Below are 24,729 nucleotides of genomic sequence, written 5' to 3'. Positions count from 1 at the left end.
GCTTCTGGCCCTGTCTGTGAAAAAGGATGTTAATGCTTTTGCAGGGAACCAAGGAGTTGGAAGTTAGTTAATATACTACATTCTAGTGTATAACTAAGCAGGTACAACAGGACAGCCCCTGTAAAATCTCTGGTTCATGTCAGGGAAAACTGCAGAGATGTCCTCAGTGCCATCAGCAACTCATGGTTAGCACTAGACAGGTCTTTAATCTCAAATATGTGAAATACTTCCTCCAGTTAACTTGACAAGTATTTTTCTACCAGAATTTGGCCTTCAAACCCACAAATCTCAGCAGCACAAATCTTTAAAACCAGGCAGTAGATAGGGCCTGCTGCTTCTATTTAAAACTTTCCTCAGTTGTTGCTTAAATTGCTTCTACCTCTATTTCATTTTTCTCCGCAATATTATTATCTGATATTGCTATACCACAACCACCACACACCACCTCTGAAGTCCATTAGGTTCCTACAGGTAACTGGAAACTATCCATGGCCATGGAGAAATGCATCTCCAGCCACCTATGACCTCTATGTTCCACACCTCTGCACCCCATTGTTGTCCTACAAGTAGCTAGAATGCGTCTTTAAACATGTGTGTTTATACAGGTATTTGACATGCAGACATGTACATATAAAAATGTACATAAATAAAGTGTACCTATGAATAAATCTGAGAGCTGCACAGAGGAAACTGAGTGGTTGGATGCCACCAGCTCTGAGTATCTGAGGTTCCTAGGATCTGGCTACACAGGGTAGCAGACCAGCTGTCTCTCTGAGACTGGCCCAATACAAAACAAGAAACAAAAAAAAATTATATAGCTGATTTTTATAGTCATTTACATACGTCTTCTAAAATAAACTGGATTGAAATTTATTGTAGTCAGGCCTTATAGATCACTGCTGCTGCAGGAAGCAGTTCTCACATTCCTAGACCGCTCCCACTAATGTTCTCATCCCTTTCCTGTGTCAGAAAAAACATTTATGCTGCTGCAGGGAGTCTGATCAATAACAAATTCACTCCTTTCCCCCTGCCAACTTTGATTCCATTCCCTGAACAAATGCATAAATACTTTGCCAGCTCAGGCATGTAGTAAGTACAGCAATAAGAAAGAGTAAGACTATCTTCTTTCTGAAATTCTCAGATTATGATTTGATGAAGAACAAAGAATCCATTTCTCAGAACATTTTAAAATCATCAGACCACCCTAATATGTGTAGACTGGCAGCTAAAATCCACAAAAAGTATTACAACACACAGAATACTTATATTTATGAATGAGAGCTATCAAATGCATGGAAGTTACATATTATAAAAAGCAAGTCCTACTGCTCAACTCTTATTTCTGATATCTAAAAGTTAAAGCATGCATAAGGCACATAAAACATAGAACAGCATGTTCACTGCCTCCATGATGACAAAACCAACTCAATACAGCTTGTTTATCGATAGAGAGAGTAATGTCATGAAGGATAAAGTTACTAATGGAGATTAGGACATGGACTTCATACAGTTAATGGACTATTCGATTAATGGACACCTAACAGAGATCATGTAGTTTAATGTCTTAAAATGGGCACTTTAGAACTGTTTCAGAGCTTCCCCTATTCCACAAAATGATGAAGAAAAAGAAGAAAACTTCTAGTTGAGTGGCAAATATAAAAAGTTGAATGTATGAGTTTTATGTCCACGGGAACACAATTTACTGTGTTCACATGATTCCTGTAAGGGACAAAAATGCAATACCACAAAGGTAGACCAGGTAACTCAGACGGTATCTTAATTTTCATCTGAAGTTATTTTCACTGTGAGTTCAGCTACATTTTATCCACATACCTGAGACTGTTACTTGAGAACACCACAAATGATGTTCCTGTTGCTGTCAAAATCAAGAATGAAATTGGGAAGATAAATTATCTGTTAAAACATATGCTATAATCAAATATATGGCAGTGGTTTGGCAAAGCAGAGATATTTGAGAGTGAACAGTTTGTGGAGGGGATTGAAGGTGCTTGCCAGCTTAGGGTTCAGCAATGTACATACTGCCAACAAGAACATGTATTTTAGCTTACACATTAAAACAAATATAACCAAAATTTCCAGAAAATTCTATAGTAAAGATTTGGCTTTTTATTCTGAAGTTAGTTTGTTTTATCCAGAAATGACATTATTTAACTCACAAATAAAAATTTAAGCTGCTGTACAGTGCTCTGTTCAAAAAATGGATTTATAAAAAATTGCTTATCTTAGTCTGGGTTTATTTAAAAAATGAGGATGGAGTTTTACAAATTAACTTTTATCCAAGTAGGAATATCAAATCTGGAAGTTTCAAACACTGCATTGCTTGCTCCCTACATGCTTCCTCTCCCCCTGTTCCATGAGCCTATTTTCACAAGGGAACAAGAGAAATTAGGTACTTCTGTGTTTATTATGATTAGTCATGCTTCTTGGCTTGTGTTATTGTATTTTGCATTTAATAAACAAGCATTTATGTTGCAAATAACCTAGGAGTAGAATATATTTGTATATAAATTCTGAGAGATAGAACATGATTAACTACTTTTTTCCAAAATCTTAAATCTTTCTCTCATAAGCACACAAAACAGAACCTTATCAGGAAATTTTTTTCTAATCTTCTCCCTTTGGGTGTGGCACATCTTTCTTTGTTGATCTGTGATTTTCAAGAAAAAATCTACACTGTAGAAAGCAATGGATTTAAAAAAAACATGACTAAAACGATGGTAGCTATTTCTCAGCATAATGTCCTTATGGCAGCATTTGAGTGATGCTGGTTACACACACTGATTTATTAAAAAACAATGTCATACCTGTAGACATGCAGGAGCTCTGCCTTGGGGTTTATTCACATCAACAGCCACAAGCTGCCAACCTCCAGCAGCATCTTCATGAAACATCTAGAAAGGGAAGACTGCTGTCAGAAATGTTTTATGTGGCAATAAATACAAGTGAGATCTAATATATTCCCCTTAAGGGCCAGCATACATTTTCATGATAGGTAGTTTAAAATAACAGAGGAATTATTCTTTCTGCTACAGAAAAAAAAAGTAACATGCTTTTTCCAACATTAATTGTCTGAATTTTACTCATATAACATTGAGTACAATTCAGACTAATTTCTATATGAGTCCTAATATAGAAAGCAATTTAGTTTATCTCTGACCAGCATCGTTAGATGGTGGTACCTATTCAGAATAATTTCCTTACTAAGGTAAGCTTATCCTAAGTACACACATATACATTGTGACCATATAAATAAGCTTCATGGAACATTTGGCAATAGCAGACAACCTCATCATTTTTACTGGAAAAATTATTTTACTGTAAGGACCACTTTATTTTTGTTGCACTGATGCATATCAAGAGTAGCTGGACAGTCCTTATGTATTGTTTCACAGAGCTTATAATTCCTGTAAACAGCTGAATACTTCGAGGCTCTAATGATGGCAATGGAAAAGGCTCTCTTGACCACAGTAGTATTCACATTTTATCAAGCCTCTGGAAGAGTAGACATAGGCATTCTGTTTTGTTGGATTTTTCCCTCAGAAATTAGGACACATAATTATGCAGACTGCTGGACATAAGGAACAGCGAGACACCATTCCTGAAAGTGATTAACACTGTCCTTGAAAATGTCCTTGGAAGAAAATGAATGGTTCCAGCACTTTGAGTTGCCACCTGCATATACCATGCAATGAAGTGTGGCAAAGTTCCCACCTCACTCCCACCTTTTCCTTGACACCCAGCATTCAAACGAGTCACCTCAAGAACACAGCCACAAGAGCATGGTTGAAGTTTAAAAGTCATCCTGAGAGAAGTACTCATTAGACTGGGGACAGTGTCACCCAAATAAGGTTGTAATTCTTCCAAGTCTTTATTTAGCATCTCTGCACTGAAGAGTTGCCAATTAAGATCAGCACAGTTACTCCTCTTCTTACCATGCTTTAAAGTGCAGTGCTAAAGTGCTTTAGAAGAACCTCCTTTTATCATTTTCTAGAGATCACCTAGACTTCGACTCCTTGACACTCATTTTCTTTTCTATAGGAATAAGTTTGGGGAGCAGCTCAGTAATGCATGAACTGGGAAAATTAAGGCAGATATTTCAAGGCTACTTCATGCACAAAACAAACATGGGTTTTAATTTTTGTGTTATCTGATTCTTTGAACAAGAAATCCTGCAAGATATTTTCTGTCCATCTTAATGCAGAAAAAGATAAATAATTTTTGCAGTTTGGGAACCTGGACTCTCTTGATATCCCATTATGCCACTGACTCGAGGAATGAAGCAAGCATTCAAACCATTTGCTTGTCTGCAGCCAGCAAGTTATTTTTAATTTGTGTGATGCAGATTATATTCAACATGTTTGTGTTCTTTGAATCTTAACATTATTTTGGATATTTTAAATTTCTTAATGTTGGCTGCTTCTTGTGTTTCCCTACACTGAACTCTCTGTTCCATCTTCTAGTTCAGAGTATGTTGAATAAGCCTATATGGCTCAGGATTTGTCCTATGAACATTAAGTTCCCCAGGCTAAGCATATGTCATGTAGAAAAGTCAGTTTTTTTAGATTTTAAATTGATATCACAAAGTCTGCTTTGACAAAGACATATAGAGTATAGAAATTTATACCACAAAGTCTATTTGAGGAAAAAAATGTAGCAGCCAGCAGAAAAGGACTAGATTACTAGATTTACATATGAATTAAAGAAATATAGAAAAGAATATAAAAATATTCATTAATTAATTTTGAAAACTTAAATCCTTTGGCCTAGGAAAATAAATAATCTCCAACTACATGGTTAGAAAAAATTCCCGCATAGGTATGTTTCTCATATCTGTCTTTCTAAGAGCTTTTTGCAGGCAGTTGGTACTGGTTCTTCTCAGAGATGGCAAACCACACTAGCCTGGAAAAGCCTGGTCTTTTGGAACACATAATCTGATTGTTAAAATAATGAGGGAGAGAATTAACATCCCAAACCAGTAGCTCTTCTTTTTCATACTGTGTTCCTTCCCACTACCCAGTCCACCCTTCCTATCACGGCTTTCTCTTATTTGTTATTTCTATTTGGGGTCTCACTTTCTGTGGCTGTCCCAGCTGCGAGCACAGCTCTTTCCCTGCCCCTACAGCCTATCCTTCCTTGATGTCAGCACACCCTTCTCACTTCCAGGACCAGCTTCCCCAAACACTTCAGCTACTGAACTCTGACCCCTCTTCTTCAAGCCACAACTTTGGGATTTCAGCTCTTATTTCTTAGCATAGGAAGTGATATCCAATAGCAACCCTGACTTCCAAACCACCAATGATGTGATAAAAAAGCATTACCATACTTTGTTAAAGAGAACACAAACACAGCAATAACATACCTAGCCATATAGAGGACCATATTACAGTCTTCTCTATTATTTGTTTTTAAGAAAGACTAGTTAGATAATGCAACCAAGAATTTAATCTTTTATGAAAATTCGTATATCAGGTTTAGAATATAGATAGTAACATGTAAAGTAAAATATATCATATATGACAGGAATTTTTGCTTATTATTAATTCATAAATGAAACTAAATTGAATCCCCAAAGATTCTCAGCATCTCAAGTGCTTCACCTGGGTGGTGGCGGTTGAAGTAGTACTGCTCCTGGATCCCCACATCTGCTGGAACTGCACTCTAATTTCTGCAAACGTTTCAATGATGACTGCAATAAAAACATTCTGAAAAAAGAATAAGAAAGAAGGACTGACAGAAAGCTCAGCATGCAGAAAAGAGAAGAAATTAATTCTAATATGATCTATGTTTAAGATCAATTAAAAAAGACATATTTTTCAGTACCTTAACAAGCCAGGCCAGAAAGAAAATTAAGGTGATGAAATAGAAATATGAACGCCATCGGGGAAAACTGTCAATTGCTCGGTACATAAGGAACACCCAGCCTTCCTGAGAAGCAGCTTCATAAACAGTAAATATGCTTGTGCCTGTCAGAGGAAAAAATGAAATTTTTTGGATTAAACCTCCCTGAAAGTTTCTAGTATCAGCAAACAAACTTTTATCTATCCTAATTTTGTTTTTTTCTAAAGGGTATCATCTCTCCTCCTTCAAAGAGAAGATTTTCTGGTGCATTTCCACATTTCTTCCTTTTGCAATTGAATATGAATTGGTTTTGTCTGATCAGACTGACTCCCCTCCCTGGACAGACATGAATAATCCCTTAGAAGGGTTCACTAGCAGTATGCAAATGCCTCCAAAAGCAGAATTTGTCCCATCATTTGCATTCAGCAGCATCCCTGAGAAAAGGCAGATTTAACAAGGATCAACATTCAGTAGGTTAAAAAAATCACCTTTAATATCAGCAACACTGAGCAAGCAGCAATACAGCAAGAAGGTGCCTGACACTAGCAAGCACAGGTAAGCATCTACAACAAGCTACTGAACTGTCTTGAAATTGAGTTAGTAGCTGCATTAATATACGTATGTTGCCTTAAAAAAGCATTTTTAAGCGGAACTTGCTATATCATTCTGAGGGGGCTGGAGAGAAGATGAAAGGAAAGTTATGAGAGACCTTCGTGTGCAGAAACCACTTCTGAGTAACAGCTATAAAGCTACTAATTTTAAACTTAAAGTCCAAAATAAACCTAATGTCTGATATGCTTTAGCCAGCTTGGTCTTCCTCCTTATCTCTGCAATGAAACCTTCAAAATAGAGACTGGTTATGGCTTGTAAGTCACTCTTGTTTAAAGCAATTTTTTTGTTCCAAGAAGAAACACAATTAAACTGTGAAATTAAACTGTGAAATCTCACAAACTGCTGTGAAATCACAGAATTGTCCTACAGCCACCTGCTAGCTCTGCTCCACTACTGCTTTGTTTCATGGAATGCCTTTGATAAAAGAGAGGGAGCATAAGGAGCACTGCCCTTAGCAAAACACAGCAGCTGCTAGCAATATAAAGATAGAAAGTTGACTATCTGATCCTTTCTACAGAGAAAGAAGCGGTTCTGGGCAGAAATTCCAGAGTCCAGGAGTTTCCTAAAAAAACCACACCATAGTGTAAGGAGCTCTGTGTTTTTATTTTCCCACTGAATTTGCAACATCTATATATTTTTGTCTATTAACATGGACTGGATGAACCTGGAACCATTTTTGTCTCAGGGTGTTCCTTCTGCAGATAAATCTTCACTGATGAGAGAGGGAAAAATTTATTTTTTTCTCTATAACACCTGCTTTTGTTAGGTGGTTGTCAAATGGTTTAGATGGGCATGGTGGATAGCCAAAACTGTTAGTTTTTTCAGTTATTACATTCTTTCTTTTTCCTGCACATGGTTATTAGGACCAAGGGAAAGAAATGAAAACAAAAGGAAAGGAAAAGCATTAAAGCATAGAAAGCAAAACCCTTTCTATTTCTTTAGAAGAAAAAGTGGTCTCTATCAATACTGAAATATTCATCAGTGATTACTTCATGGGTATTTTACATTTCAAAAATTCAAAAAGTAATGGTTCAATTGTCTAATAATATACTGTTGCTGAACTGATTAAATTATTGAACAAAACAGTGCTGTTAAGGACAGGCAGAGATTAAGGAAAAAAAAAGGAATCTATTAAAAGTTGCTGGCTAGAAAATTGTCATTAGTCATTATCAATGGGAAAGTCACAGTGAAGATTAGTAAAATAGAGGGAATGTCATGCAAAGTATTTATAACACATCACTGGGCCATCTGCCACAGTAAAGCAATACTGTGAATGAACAAAAATGCACAATTAACCCAATTAAAATGAGTTTGCCTGTGACACTAAAGTAAAAATGTCTCTATAGTGTATATCTGGTAGAGGTATTCTTAAGGATATTAGAAAGCAATCCCTCTTAAGAATATACCTTCTTGCTTAACATATGTGACTAGAAAGTAATAAAACATTCATTACTGATGCTAGGAACCACGCTGTTCACTATCTCTGGAAATCCTCTTTCATATAGAATAAGGGATGCAACACCTTGAAATGTTTTGCCTTCAAAAATAAGAATAATTCTTAGTTAACATCTACCTTACTGCATGTTTTTGCTTTTCTGTTTTTTTCTGATTATTTCTTTAATTTCGAACTACATCTTCCTAAAGCCAATGAGTAAGTTATTAAAAGACTCTCCTCTCACAGCAACATATTCTGTTTTTCTCACCATGTTCAAAGCCATATGGAGGGTGAGAAAATATCAAAATTTTAAGTGATGGTAGGATACATCCCAAAAAACCAGACATGGGAATGCTGCCATAAACGAAACCTAACATATGCCCCTCAGATCAAATGGCAATTTTATTGTTTTCCACAGATGTCTGTATTCTATCAGTGACATAGTGTCTTTTCCTACTGGTTCAAAGGGCTTAAATAATGACAGTGTAGTGCAAAGAGTCTCATGTTAGGGTGTATGAGAACACAGATTGCTCGGAAGCAGGAATATGGGTGCCACAGGGAATGAGGACAGGAAAACCTGCAGGGCCTGGCTATTCAATACATAACAGGCCCTGCTACTTCAGAACACAGTCACTTCTTGTCAAAGTCCTGAACATTAGGATCATGATTTATGCAATATAACTGCAGACACTGGTGAGGCTTTTCAGTCACGATAAAGCTTTGAATCATGAAGAGTTAAACACATGGCTGTTATGACACTGCTCATCAGCTTAGGCATGTTGGCATGGGTAACTTGCTGAATTTGAGATATAAAGATATCTAGCAAATATTTATGATAATTTTCCTATTTATTTCAGTAAATGGCTAAACCTTGATGGCATTCAATATTAATTTGGGAAGAACTTCCTGATGATAAAAGAGTTAAATAAAGTAACATGTTTTGAAGTTTTTGTGTTTTGTTTGAAGTTGTCTAATAAATTCCATGTTTTGATGTTACGATAAAAGAATTCCTTTAAACACAATGATAGTTAAAAAAAATGGAAAGAAGAAAAACACTTCTCAGTAGAGATTAAAACTTAATAAATCAACATCATAACCTATATCAAACTCAAATGACTACTTTTATCTAAGCAAGAAATACTCCTGCCTTTGGAAATGTTTTACAGCTGTACATGGTTAAAACAAAAAAGAAAACAAAGAAAGTTCAGAAAATGAAACATTTAGTGAAATACTGGGAAAGAGACTGAATCTTGCTCAATTTCTGTGACATTTTCACTTGCTCCATACTGTATAGAAGAAAAGACAGCAACCAGAGACAAATTGTATCCTTACTGATATTGTATGTTTATGTATGGGGATTCAGCACCAAAGTGCAGGGGGTTTATTTTTTCTTCAAAACATGTGCCATTCAGATTTAGAAGATGGGAACATTAATCTGAAGGGGCTTGGAGAAAATATGTGCTTTAACACTTAAATAATTGTAATAAAAGAAAATCCTAATGGTATCCATGTCTAATCAGGAGCAAGGTAACATGGCTCTTCTATGCTCTACAAATAAGAAAATTACCAAGGAAACAAAAAGAATTAGAAGAGCCAGGGAAAAAGGTAGTGATTCTTCTTGGGGGAGTAAAATCATCTATCCTGCCAAAAGGCTATCTTTTAAATATATGAAGAATATAGGAGGTGTGTATTTTTTTAAAAAGGGACTAAAATTTAACAGAAAAATAGTATTACTATGCAGGGATGGTCTTTAATGTACTGCATTTTATATTTATGCACATTTTGTACATACACAGGATTTTCTGCTTGTTTCTGTTACTCTGACACCACCATGCTCTGTGACATCATCTCTTTCTGTAACCAGTTCATTCTGCAAATGGACATCATGAGAAAGGGAGTGCACTGAACAATGCTGTAGTTTTATAATAGCAGAATTAAAGGAGCAAAGCTAGAAGGTCACATGGAAAATTCGCTGAATCTGGACTCAAAACCCTGTCCTCCTCACTCAATGATCCATTCTTGCTTCTTGATTCAAAATCCCATATTATTTGAGGAAGAGAATGTATGGTGCAAAGGAGTTGGTTTTCATTAATTAATATCTCTGTGCTATGTGTAGTTATTTCAAGTGAGATACAAAAACTGAAAACTAAGTTTATCTATTCATTAAAACCAGCAATCTCTGCATGTGTCATTTATTTTTATTCACTACCTTGGCTTACCATGTTAGGATTTTCTCAGTTTTCTTGTGATGTCTGTGAAGCTGTTGAGAAAGAAAATCTTCAAGAAGGCCACTTTATTTAAAAAAAAACAAAAAAAACCACCTAAAAACAACTCAGAAAGTTTTCTTTTTTAACTTCTTGTTTTTCTTTTCAATCAGGAATTATTCAGGCAAGTAGAAATGCATGCGTTGTTGTTAAAAGCTTAGAGCACTACCCACCGCCACGCATGGAACGCGCGGATGCGAGGCAGAGGCGCGCTCCTTTCCCTCGGCTGACAGCGGCCGCTAGATGGGGGTCGTGCACCTCGGGCACATCTGGAACATCAGGCGGCGGCGGCGGAGCAGCCACCCCGGAGAGCGCAGACTGCCAACCTCTCGGTGCGCCCGCGAAAGGATTGATTCTCCCATTTGCCGGCAAAACTAAGCCGCCTTCTGGCAGGTGCTGCTGTCTAATTTCACTCTGTTGTGCTGCACGCTGCAAGGCAGCCTTCCTTAACACGGCTCTGTGGGTGATTGTCCAAAAAGCAATGACCTCTTCCTTAGCTATGGAAACACTATCATGCCTGTTTCTGTCCCTGCTTTCCTTCACTCATAAAATCACAAAGCTGTATGTTTCTGCAGGGCATGGGTATTTCAAATGACCAGTCAGCTTTTAATTTATGTTGTCTTTCAGTATTAAGGTATTTCTAAAACACAGCATGGGGTGAGGGTTTTTCAAGTGTTTAACACTATAGCTTCAGTAAAACTAGAAAGGACTAAAAATTGTCCAGAGATGCAAGGACAAAGGTGTTAACACCTCTGGGAAGCAGCTGGCAGTCAGGACGGAAATCAACTGAAATATCAAATGCTGAAAGGCTTCATTGGGTTTCTTGTTTGTCCCTGAGTGAGCAACCTATTTTGCTTTCCCAAACCAACCCTCACCAGACTGTTTGCCAGCCAGCAGAAATTAAGAGGAAAAGAAAAAAAACGAAACATGCCTATGCTCTGCTCCTCTGTTGAAACCTCAAGCCCCAGTGCTGTATTCCTGTTACTGAGCTGCTGAAAAACTGATTTACAAGAGCAGAAAAAACCCACACTGCCAGTCTGAATACAGTATTTTAAAACTTGCCAAACGTAGTGACATAAAATAAACAGCAGTGATATGTCACTGATTCTTCATTTTGAAAATTCATTTGCTTATGAGAAGATGAAGCTTTTATGTATGAAAACAGGCTATAAACAGAAACTGTACAGATAAAAGCACCAATTCGGAGATAAAGAAACATTGCAAATATAAGTCTTATGATCAATGCATTCTGATCTACAGACTTAGTAATGAAAGGACAGAAAGTCAACTTCTGGAAAAATAAGTGGACTCATCTGCACTGTTTGCAAGTATTTCAGATGTATTCAATATTTAGAAGAGTCAGCCTACCAATATGAATGTAGCAATGCTGGCCACATGTATTGACTGCACAGGGTTAAATGGGAGCGTGCTCTGGGTAAAGAAGTACACGCTTAGTTGTACCATTAATGTCTTACATGTGATACAACTTAAGCTCCCTGATATACATATATATATATATAATACTTTATGCTTTGAAAAGAGAAATCCACTTTACATTTTTGAACAAATCCAAGGTGTAAAGAAAGATGAACATTCTTCAGAATGACTTTATGTGTGCTTTGTTTATGGGCATTTAGCCAGAATAGCATTTATATCTACTTTTCTTTAATATTTTTTTGATTACAATAGAGCTATAGATTCACAAACAACAAACAGAGATCCAAGAATGTCAACAGAGCTTATAACCTGACTTTATGTGTAGAAATACTGTCTGCTTTTTCCTTTTGTCAATTACACAGCTGTAGGGCTAATACACTGTCTGTCTCATAATCACTTTTGTGAATGTGGGGAGGCAACTTTACAAATTCGGTGGCAGCTGATGACAATCAAGTAAATGTTGACCTGCAGCACACATGGCTAGCTGGAAGCTCTGCAGCACAATCAAGACTCCCACCTCTCCTTTGCTCTAGAAAGTATTTTTAAGGATACAACTTTTCTCAGATCTCTGGGGTCTCATCCAGAACAAAATGGGCAGAGCTTCAGGCTGAAGCCTAGAAGTAGGACACTGCCATAGCTGTGCTTTTCCTTAGCAAACAGTAAAAATACTCTGCAGATCTAGAAACCAAAAATACAGAAATCCCTAGGCCTTGGCTTTAAGAGTGACAAATGCTGTGAAGATGAGCCAGCCACCACCTCAGTCTTTCCAATGAAATGCCTCTGATTTAAAGCACAGTCATAGTGGAGTGAATGCCTGTTACAGTAAATATTATGACAAAAGTGTATAACATAAAAAAAGTTCAGCAGAGGAATCTCTTTAATTTAATAACTGACTCCTTTGAAAATGAACCATCTTTTTATTGGACTGCTCCCTCCTCTTTTAAAATGCATTACATATGCAAATGCATTTCTAGAGTATAAGTGGCAGCCCAGAAATCAAAATTTAGAAATTCCCCAAAATTGTTATATTTCAAATTTAATGAACTCTTGAAGTGTTATCATATTAAAGAGGAAAGTTTAAGGCAGAATTCTTACTACAGATATTATGTATTCAGATTGTCATTCAGTCAAATGCTGGGAATGACTACTAAAAACAAGATAGTGATGGATTACTTTGTTAGAGAGAAAACAAAGTATGCAAATCTTCCTTGACATAAAGCATGTAAATTCAGCACTGAATTTTATACACTGTTAATCAAAACTATTCACTTGTTGCATAACCTTTCCCAGTGGCAACAGACAGAGCAATCTAATTCATTATAAATACAATCATGAAACAGCACAGCTGCTTGGTCCTAAAGCTCTATTTCAGCTTCATTTGGTTCCTCTGGGAACACCTGTGAATTGTAGGCACTTCTCTGAGGATGTACTTGCTCTCTTAAAATGAAGAGGTAAGTCCCTTACTCTTGAATGGATAACATTTTCAAAAGCAGTTGCATGAGATTTTATCACAATCAGTGGTAAAACTGCTGTCATTTTAAATAAGATGCTTTTAAACCCCACCCCACCCCCAAGAATCCTAATTTGATTTGCTTCAGCTATAGTGCATATCTGAACAAGATTTTATACTTGTATAAAAATTTCACCAAAGGGCAACAGTAGAAAATCGCAACTAACGAGGTCTGCTGAGTATTCAGTGAACAGAAATAAGACAGTAAGAGCAGTTAGATCAATGCATTTCTCTAAGAAAAAATAACAGACAGTAAAGCTGGTTAAGTAGACATTATAAAAATCAATATGTTAGAAATCTCATTAGCCTCCACACATCAGAATAACAGCAGCAAATATACAGTGTCAAATGCATCTTAAGAGACTAATCCAACTGAAGAGACACTAACTTCCCTTTCTAAATGGAAGGAAGGAGCCCTATGATTGACTGTTTCAAGAAAACCCAAATGACACTCACTCAATGACTTGTTTATCTATTAGTAAGTACTCCCTGGTGCCTTTTACATGCCACTAGAAGGAAAATAATTCACCTACTTTGTTGATGTGAGGGAGTGGTTTGCCCACTACCCTAATACTTGCAGTTAGAGAGAGTGTGGAGCAGAGAAGTGGTTTAGTGAGCGGATAGTTCACTGAATCCCACAGCAACTTTATGAGATAAGCATATTGTCCTGGTTCAGAGATGGCTATATTAAGTTAGGGACTCTGAGACTCTTCTCAAGCTGCGACACAATCAATGTCTAAGATGAAACTATCTTAAAGATTTCTGTTTTTACAACAGCTGGGTGTCAAAAGAGAAAGAACCTCATTTTTATTTTTTTTTTTTAATAAAAAACCCATATGTAGATGTCAGCAAAAAGCCAGCAACTTTTTTTCCTTTCCTTCAGAAAACAAAATACTAAATTGGAAAGAAAACCAATTCTTGTAAACTGTGAATTTTTTTATTCTAGACTGACTTAAAGAAATTATTTGCATGACCAGAGATCTACTGATTATCAAAAGAATTCTTGAAAGACTAGCACTAATAGACTAAAGCAGCTGGCAGGTTTATTTGATGAAAATCAAAACATCTGGCAAGAAAAGCTGTATAAACTGCCAGGTAGTTCTTGGGAGAGAGAATTTCCAAAGTTTAAATACACTCTGTTTAAACCTTGTCTTCAGTATTATCTGCTTCTGTAGAACTTCTTTCTGATCTTTATGCACTACTGAAAATAATCCCACACACCCATAACAGAAATTTCTGGGATTTCTCACTGTCAAATCAATGTGTTGTTTTTGTTTTTTTTTTTTCCTCAGATAGGTATTTTTCTTTTTTTCTCAGCATCAAGTTTACCTGCAAAGATGTTTATTCTTTGAGTAGGTGTGTGTCAAATCTGTGCTTTGACTCAAAGCTGCATTAATTTCCTATAGACCAATGATATTTAACATATTTTTACTTCAAAGCTTTTTGCTAAAGCAGAAAATGTGGCATTTTGTAGTGAGACACATGAACATGTGGTTTGAAAAAAAGGGCTGTGTACGAAAAAAATAAGTTTTGACATTGCTCAGTGAAGCAGTTTCACAAGAAATACACATCAGACCTACTCTGAGAAAATTTTTTATCAAAGGATGAGCTAAAGAGACCTCATTTTCCATATGAAAATAATTTTCAGTGAGTGAAATAAAATCAGAGCTTTTAGATCTAAAGGTGCAAACAAGTGCTATGCATAAATTCAGGGTTGATTTTCTGCATGCCATTCACTTCACAGTGACTACCTCTTCGTCTACTTTTCAATTAAAAAAAACAACCTTGGAAGTCTATTCACTCCCTTCACTGAAGTAAAAGGCACCTCTAAAAGCACACATAAGTATATTTACTGCTGGACATTATAATAAACATGTTGTTATCCTCAATAATGTGTCTGAAAACCCTACCATGACTTGGGTAGAAATTTTGTGTTGTTACATTATGGCCCCGAATTTTTCATAACAAAAAACAAATCCTGATTGTAACTTTTGCCAGGACATTTCTGTAAGATTTTGGAGAAGAAAATTATGTTCCAAATTTTTAAATTGCACTGCCCAAAGTCAGACATGTGAGCTGATGTTCAGATAGCTGGATATAGTCAGATTCTTTGAGACATGGAAGGACACAACAATTTTCAACTCTGGCCTAAATGCTAATGCTTGAAGCAAAAGAAGAATTTATCATTCCTTTAGTAGAAACAGAGTTAAATTTATGGTTCTGAGAGTCTACCATTTAAGTCCCCATAAAGCATAAAAGATGCTGGGAAAATGGTGTATTTGATCAACATGGTGTTTTCAAAACACTTATTAAATTGCCTGCCACATAAAAAATAAAACCAGAGATAAATACTATGAGATGCAGTCATGAGTAAAAAAAGCACAACTGTTTCCAGACCCATTAATTCTACAACCTCTTGGAAATGGGCTTCCTAAATGAAGACAAATTCAACAGGAGAACCTCACAGAAATACCTGCTTCCAAAACTGACCATCAGGTAGATCTCTGGTACCCTGGCACTAAAACCCTTTCCAGCTACTTTCCTAAGAAGTAAAAGTACCAACTAAATGGTCTTAGTAGGATTCATGTGCTGGAGTCAGAGATAACTGTAATAGAGGAGAAACAACTGCTAGCAGACAATAGCAAGCACTGGAATAACTGGGAGTTTGTCTCCTTGGAGCTCTTTAAGACCACATCACCTAAGCATCTATAAGAAATAAGATAGGAACAGGTGACTCTGTCCTGCAGTGGCCTGGCAATGAGCTTGACCTTCAAATAGATATCTTTTTTAGGTTCATACTAATTTTTTTGAATTTTACAGCAACAAAGAATTCTCTAAAGCCAGTGCAGCATCTTATCTTTATTAGTTATTAAAACAAAACAATGTATTAACATGGATAAAATAATCTGTATCTGTTTAGGCAGCACATAGACACTACAAAGAAATGAAGATCAAAGTTCAAAAAGCAAGTTGCTTTTGGGTTTTGCCTCAAAAGTGTTGTAGGAGTGGTGGTGCATAGCCAAGTTCCATTGCTTCTAAACTGGTTAAATCATATTTTTCAGCAAATAAAACATTTTTTATTTTTCTCCCATAAAGGAAGCACTCATGAGTCATAGGTTGTGGTTCTAAATTCTGGAAAGTAGGAGATGTAAAAAACAACTGGGAATAAATAAAATGTCACACAGGACATGATTTTATGACAAATTAATTCTGTAAGGCTCTGACTACTGTGTTAAAAGCACCATAGCCAAATGACATCAAGTACTGATTTGCTATAAGCTGACTCTGCCCCTTAAAATCACCTTTTTTTTTGAGGGTTTCATTCTGTAATGAAAGGTTGAACACTTCAACTGGCATTGACTGTCTGCACCCCAACTTGCACCAGAGCAGGTCTGCTCTTCTACTTCCAGCATAAAGTTGTCCCAAAGGCATTAAGCTGGTACAATTTCAGCATTATGTGCCACCCTCAGTGATAGGGACAGTAACACATTCATGTGCCCTGCCTCATCCAACTGCTACTTGGGTCTCATCACATGTCAAACCACAGCCTGAGGCTACTGCACAGTTTTCCTGGGGGCACTTATGGTGTGAAATGCTGTAGCTGCAGCTCCCTGACCTTATCTGTGGATGGATGTGCCTGCACCAAGTCTGTCTCCTTTCAACCCCAGCACACACCTTCAGTACTATTCCAAACAGGATCACATCCTCAGCTTCTTCCACTGGCTGACATACCCACATGCCATCCATTCCTTCCATACTGGGTTATGAAATCACATCCCTGGTGAGCTGCAACAGCAAGATGTGGCACAATGCTCACAGAAACTCTGGACAGAAAATTCTCTTATTTGTTATTTATGTTTTAGGGTCACAGGTCTGACTCATGTGGTCAGCGGATATCAAAACCACCTCCTGTACATATGGATATCAACCATTCAGCGCTAGAATGGACCAGCCTTGAACACTGTAAACACTTGTCAGTCCACATCACATTGTTTGCAGACCAAAGACCAATGCCAAGTAGATGATTTCATTAACAGAAATCCTGCCCCCAGCACAGTTCCACAGTTCACATTACCACAGTACATGGCTCAGCAGCACTACACATCTGAAAGATACATGGCCAAATATCTAAGTGTGAGTACAACCAATGGCAGAATGAAGTTCCCAAGTCCAGCCTTCCAAAAAAAAAAAAAGAACACACAGAGGGCAAAATAGCACTAAGTACTCGTCTCTGGCCATAAAGAAAGACGAAGGATAATACTGGCATTGAAACAAGTAGAGATGAAATTGAGGTAGGTTGAATTTAGGTATTTTCTAATCATCAGAGAAATTAAGTCCTCAAAGAGTTTTTAATTTTGCCTCTTTTTCTAAGTCAGGACTTTGCACTTTGAAGAAGAATGGATATGACACAGTTCCCTATGGTCACAAGAAGAAGTAGACAAAATCCTCACCAAGGCTCTTTCCAGATGAAAAAAAAAGGTTTCACCTTTGAAAATCATGTGATGATATAGACCAAGAACAAACCTAACTCTTCTAAAATCAATATAGTCCAATTGTTTTAAATAACACAGGCTGAATCCTCAAGTAGAAAATGGTACAAAAATAAGATTTCATTTTCATTGGCTTCCTGACAGAGAAGATTTCTAAGAATTCTTGTAATGAAGTTATGCAGGAAGGATTAACACTGTGGTCTGTGCAGGAAGAACTCAGCAATGTGGCTGATTTAATAAAGTACTGCACAACCGCTGGGGAAAATAATTCTTTGGTACAGTGTCTAGTTTTGTTACCAAGTATGTGTTTACTCTGAACTTCACTGAAATTCTCCAGTGAACTCAGTTCCTGAGTTGCACCTTCCCCCTTGTGCCTGAAGATACTGTGGACACAGGTGCACTTGTGCATTTATCTGAGGAAAATGAATTGCATATAAAACTAATGGTATCTCTATATTTTGGTCAAAAATGTTCACTGCAGAAGCTCTAGCAGTTTGAACACTCTAAAAGCTGCAGTCAGTATAGTAGGTCAAATCTATTTATAATTCTAATATTTAACTGAAATGAAAGACTACTTAAGGACTAAAGGAACCAAGCATACATTCAGAAGGAAAGAAGAAAAAAAATAAAAAATAAAATTAAAATTATAATAAAAATAAAAACATCAAAAGAGAAAAATAAAAATAAAGAAAAAGGGAAAGAAAAAGAGAAAGAAAAAGAGAAAGAAAAAGAAAAAGAGGTCACAGCTCTTGGAGATATTAAGAGTCCACAGGTCCATGAAAGCATGTGTGTTATGGATTTCATAGCATTTCTAAGTAATGAATGAAATGAGAAAGCATCTGGAGCAAGACCTGCTGATGGAGACTTGCTTGTCTGGTATAACATAAAGCATCATATCTGACTAATTTGGTAAAATATTTGAGTAGAAATTAGAAACAGACAATGAAGTAACTAAAAGAGTTTATTTCACTTAGGTTTAAGCCACCTGTGAGACTGTGGTAGAAGGTTAAACACAGTTTGAGTAAGCACACAGTAGAAGCAGCATTCTTCAGTGGATAAAATGATCAGGTAAAAGCTGATAAAGACTAACCTGATTCTGAAATAACCAGAGACATATATTAAATTAATCCTACAACCTTCCCAGAGCAACTATTCAAAACCAATATTCTCCTATGACACTCCAAAATCTCTTCAGAATTTCAATTAATGCTCAAATTACTGCAGTCAATATCCTCAGCTACTTCCAGGGCATTTACCATCTTGCTTTGTGAATTTCAGTGAAATACATATTTTTGGCTACAGTATAATAATGGTAGAGTGCTGAATTTTAAAATGTTTTTTTAAGTATTCATTTCCATTTATTGCAACTACACCTTCATGAATCTTCATTATTGTTCCATAGTTTTGTATATGATAATAAGGAAAAAAAGAAAACATCCAGGTAATGACAGAATTATGATTCTACATGAAAAAAAAATTTAAATAGGGGAAAGAAAAAGCATATGGACTTTGCTCTAGAGAAAATGAAACAGTAATTCAACTGAAGCTTTTTGCTTCAAAGAGAGATGGTGGTAGACATTTAATTAATTGTCACTTAACCTCAGAATTCTAGTTAAAATACTTAAAAACATCAGATGTGAAACAAATGCAAGAAAAACGTTAACATGTACAATATAGCAATGGCTAATACAGAAGGATATGTAAGTAGTACTCATACCAGTATAAAAACCATGCAAAACCTGCCACAGGCAGGTAATTAGAAGAAAATAATACCACAGTTTATCAGAAGAGATGTACAAAAGTCCTGTTGTGATTAATTTATCTTATTTGAATTTGTCAGCCCCTGGGTATCTTCTGTCAAGATGAATCAGCTATATGTAGAGTCAGCTCCTCGAGATATAGAACAGATTTCTGAAGTTTTTATCTTGTACATATTATGATAGAGCATCTATGCTCCATGAACAGTTAGATACCCATCTTAGTGATGACTGACAAAGTCTTCTGACAGTATATTTGCTAACTGTTTTCACTTTTTTTGAATTTTATGCAAGAAATAACTTCTTTCAGTATCATTAATTTAAAATGTGTGCAGCTTAGCTGGAAATGAGCTCAAAGTCATCCAAGTTCACTGTAGCTGTTTAAATTAAGTGCCAAAATTTGGAGCTTAGTTACTGCAATATTCTTCATATTGGAGAGAAAAAGGTCATACTGCTGAATGGTTAAGTCATTTTCGGGTGTGAACTGAGACACTTGAGGGTTGATACAATGATGAAATGAGACAAAGTAGTGTTCATTCTGGTACTCTCTACAGCAAGGTGGCAGTAGCACATATTTGTTGGAAAAGTAGAGGATAGCTTTCTAAAAGAGTTTTTGATTGTGAGTGGAAAAGGATGACTGTAGTATGGGATATGTATGTTGACATTTCCCAAGATGGCCAGTCACTCCTTCCCTGGAGATGGAGTTACGTATTTTCAAAAAGTCTTAAAATCTGCTCAGTATTAAGGAGCACCTCCAAAGCAGCTTGAACAATTAAGCAGTCTGTCCACTGAAAACATCTGTAGATATTTTAGGAAAAATAGCAATTATTTGCATATTGAAACAGTTCACAGAACAAAAATGCCCTTGTGGCAAAGAGATCAAAATGGATTTCCCAACACTGTGTCCTAAGTATAGAGTAATACAGAAGTGGTAACTACTTTTAAGATGTGTTAAAGATTTATTCAACAGATTTAGTCAGATCACCTGCTAGATACTGCAAGATCTAGCTCTCAGGTTGTTTACAATCAAAACTTTTGATCAGAATAAAGAAACACACAAGGTATTTAATGGTCTTAGATAAGATATTGGTCTTTCAAGTCATTCCTATTCTTTCTCTGCTTCTATGAGAAAGGTAGTAACTGGAAATGACTGTTCTTACAGTTTTTTAAGAAGTATTTCAATATTTCACAGTGGATCCAAAATATTACACTATTCTTTTAGCTTGTAACCTAGATATTTTCTAATACCACTCAATCCTTACTAGATATTGTGTAAGAAGTTCTTCATGGGGCAATGTCATGACACTGACAATGGAATAGAATACAGTAGTTACCAAAAGTCTCTAAGAACAATGGAGAAAAGACACTTCAGAAAATAAGCATCCAATACTGAAATATTTGAATAACAGAGTAATAAAGTGGACTGTGCATTATCTAATGAAGAAGGAGCATGGCATTACACACTTGCTGCAGGGTAGCAGCATGTATGAAGCCAGTTACTGCAGATGAGCTGATGTGCTGGAGAGTCACACCTAAGCTGCTGCTCTGTGTGTGCTCCCCCCTCTCGAGTGACCATCTGTGAACTAGATTTTCTGGAACAGCATTATTCTCCGTTATTCCCCAGCAGAAGTGGGAAAGCCAAGCTGGAAGCTGGCCCTGTGTTATCAAATCAAAGGTCTTAAATAAAAAAAAAATTGGTAAGCTGCTCTAATTACAGTAACAGAGTGCATGTTGCATGAGTACTGCGCATTGTATTTCTAGCGGGTGGTTTTGCTCATTTCCACCAACTTTATGAAAATGATGTCTAGGATAAAATAATCAAATCTCAGGAGACAAGGTAAAAACCATGTGTTCCACACATTGCACAAGTGCTGAAGGTCAAAGCCTGTAAACTGGTCACATCCTGCAGCTCTTGTCTGAAAGTGAAAATCTTCCACTGTGAAAACAATTACCTCTATTACTTGGTAACTGCAGCTTTCATTATGCAGCGCTATATTGTCTTAATGGCACTGACTGATAATTAAACTGATAGGATCTAATTTTCTTGGTATGGAATGACAGGTTTCTAATTGCCTGACTTCATGCTCTGTCTATTGGCTAACAGTTTTCTACTCCTTACCATGGCTGAAATTAGTCACACTTTTTGTTTCTAGGCTGTTCACACACCTGTCACACCTTTAACTCCTCTTTCTATATTTTCACATTGTCCTTCATCCCTTGTCAGATTGTGAGTTGTAAAGTAGCTATCCACACAAACAGTTACTGTCTTTGACATAACCCTTCCTTCAATTCTCATGCAGATTGAAAACTGGTGGCCTGGGAGGTTGGTTTTTGGAGAAGCACCTCTTTCTATTTGTTTTGTTAGTAAATCCTCATTAAGGAAATTATCTTAGTGTGCATTTATTTCCCTTTGACCATGGTATATTAGCACACATGTCTAACATGTGTTAGGCCTTGCTGTGCTAGAGAAGGGGCAGTAGAAAGTAAGCATGAGAAGGTCACTGTGGAAATAGGATTTACACTGCATGCAACTCACACACAGCAGCAGTGAGCACTGGCAGGCTGAAGGGTTTCCAGGGGATGCAGTGCAAAGGTTGTTCCCAGCTAGGGGTACCCTCTGGGAGCCTGGATCATGCAGAGCCAGCAGCAATGTCTCCAGCACCACATTTCCCAGCAAGCTACAATCCAGGCTCTTGAAACCCTTATGCAATAGCACATATGTCTGTCCTCTTGATATGCAGAGCAGTAGGGAGTAAAGGGTGGGGATACTTAAGTGATTCACTAAGAACCTAACAGCTGTGCTGGTTCCAGTGAACTTCCCAGTGCTCTGCTGCTGCTGGATTTTTTGTTTGCTTGGTTGTTTGGTTTTTTTAATTTTTTTTTTTAATTTTTATTTTATTACACTTTTATCTCCTACCAGTCACAGGAGAAAACATACAGAATTTAAGACTATGCTATTTCAGAGCAATTAAGAAACAGTACATGAAGTTTTGTGTCAACAAGGCATCAATTCATCTGAGGTGATACAGCTTACAGTTCAAAGAACATAACAAGATGCAATTAAAACTTGCATTTGACCCACCTCAACATTCATTTTCTTATCCTCTTCTAATAAGTCTGACTTTCTGCCACATTTTGCTCTTCCATCTTTTCAGCTTATGATCAGTGACAGTTTATAGGCCTTTCACCTAACATCAGCAAGTATAATTTTTTTTTACCACTGTCATCTTTGTCAACACTGACAAAGTATGTATAAGTATACAAATACTTATTAGAAGGCATATAAGTATATACATAAGCATACGCAAGTACTTATTAGAAGGCATATTAGGAGAACTTAAAAAATAATTACTTCAAAAAAGAAATCTAACCAAAATATATTGCTTCAGTGTGCAAAAAACCCCTTCTTTCTCAGGAGCAGATGGGAATGAAAGAGAGAAGGAAGTGCACAGCATTGGACAGGTGATTAAATTCTGTGCAGCATACCATAACAACACAGGTGATATATCAAAATAGATACAGTAGCAAAAGATGCCCACCAGGAAAGGTCCACAATTACAAGTAAAACAGAGAACCAAAGAAAAAGTAAAGATTTCTGGAAATTTGTTTTATTCCATTATAGATCCACCTATTTAGCTACCAACACAGAACACCCCGAAATGGCAGAGGAAAGTATGTTTCATTGAAGACTCTCAGCAACAGTAAAGTTTTCTGTGACTGTCAGTATAACTATACTAATCTATTCACATTAGTTTCACCTGATTGCCTGGCTTAATGAAAGACTCAATTACTTTAGGATTAACACAGCAATAAATTAAAATTCTGGAGGGCTGCTCAAATTCCTCTAAGTTTCCAAAACTCTACAGCTTCCCACATACCATTTGTTAGTGTAAGAGCTAACTCAATAGACATTATTTGTGCAATTTTTTTCTAATCTACTACTTAAAAAGTCTTAATTAACTAGGAAACTAGAACGACTTAACTGAGAAAACTGAAATCTACAGGAACATCAAATACTAAGGAAGGGGTTTCTTTTGTTGCTTGGGTGGGAGTTTTTTGTTTATTGGTTTGGGCGTGGATTTTTGCTTTGTTTTCTTTGCTTGCTTTGGTTTTTGCCCAGTTTTTATGTTTGGTTTTGTTTGTTTGCTTGCTTGAGTTTTAATTCAGGCCAGTTCTTCAGTTGTCCAAATTCAGAAGTATTGTCTTAGTATTGTTTGTGGGTTTAGGTATCCCAAACACAGAAATACAAAGCGCTCACTGTGCAAGCTCACCAGCTGAGATATAACCTTTAGTTAAAGCCCATTGGTTTTCCACTGAACATTCAGGGTTGAAAGGCCTGTTCAGTCCTATAGCAATAATAGTTTTACCATGTGCCACTGAACTTTTGCTAAGCAGTGCTAATTGCTGCTCACCTTAAGATTTCTATCAGTGCCACATTGTTTGGTAACTACCACATCTCATCTCTAGCAGGAAGTAATAGTGAATCACATGCATTGGCCTGCTTTTTATAAACCTTTTCCATAACTAGTGAGTAGGAAAAACTGTATTTTTTAAGTATTATCTATAGGGATAGTCACTTACATATATAATTAACAGAGGGTTATGATCCCTGTCCTGTCAGGTTACAGGAGCAAGTGATTTACAAAAGATAAACAATATATATATTTACGACCAAAGGAAGTCAGTAAATAAGGCCAAATCCCTCATGTCTACTCAGCAGAAATCTCCATACAGAGGGTATCAGCATTTCTAAAACCAGTCTGCTGCTAGCCAGTCATCATCCTGGGAAATGTCTTAAGACTTGTTAGTGTGATTGTAAGTTTTATGAAACCTCAAAAAAACCTAAATCTAAATGGGGAATACAGGTATAATAAGGACAGGGCTGTCACCAAATAAAGAAAAAACGATTGCAATTTCAACAACCCATTATGAGTGTCTTTGGGCCCTCCCAATGTAGCAGCACAAATGTTCTGACAGCATTTATCTGAATAAAACATAGACAATTCTATTTGGAGCTGAGCTGAAGTTCATAAAGAAATGAACCATAAGATCTAATTTAAGGGGGTCAAGGGACAAGCATAAGGCAGGACATCCTTGCCATAGAAGCAGTGGACCACCATCACCTCACCCCACAGCAGCACAGTTGTGGAAACTGCAGAACTGATGACACACTTGGAAAATTATGCGGCTAATTTTAAAGTTCCTGATAATATTTCTTATTCAAGAGGTGCAGAAATAGGATCAAAACATAATGTCTACTTTGCAGAATGTGAAGATAGGCCAAGGGAAAAAATATTGGTGTCTGTTGTCTGCAAGGTGTTGGTTTACCAGGCTTTGCTTTACCATGCAATACAATGCAGGCACA

At 36.7% G+C, this 24,729-nt stretch overlaps 1 protein-coding gene across 5 annotated transcripts in view; it reads right to left on the bottom strand.

Moving 5' to 3' along the window:
* NALCN (sodium leak channel, non-selective) overlaps positions 1–24,729 on the bottom strand; it is a 230,516-nt gene that overhangs the window by 144,885 nt on the left and 60,902 nt on the right. For all 5 annotated transcript variants that reach the window (XM_015639136.2, XM_015639156.2, XM_015639165.2 and 2 more), the window contains 3 exons: positions 5,842–5,984; positions 5,619–5,723; positions 2,826–2,912 (listed from right to left, as the gene is read on the bottom strand). In XM_015639136.2, the coding sequence (XP_015494622.1) occupies positions 2,826–2,912; positions 5,619–5,723; positions 5,842–5,984 (335 nt within the window). The remainder of the gene's footprint in view (positions 1–2,825; positions 2,913–5,618; positions 5,724–5,841; positions 5,985–24,729) is intronic.

The sequence above is a fragment of the Parus major genome, chromosome 1 (assembly GCF_001522545.3).
Source record: "Parus major isolate Abel chromosome 1, Parus_major1.1, whole genome shotgun sequence".
NCBI classification, from domain to species: domain Eukaryota; kingdom Metazoa; phylum Chordata; class Aves; order Passeriformes; family Paridae; genus Parus; species Parus major.
Note: the sequence above shows the minus strand (reverse complement) of the source record. Positions and strands in the feature narration are given on the sequence as shown.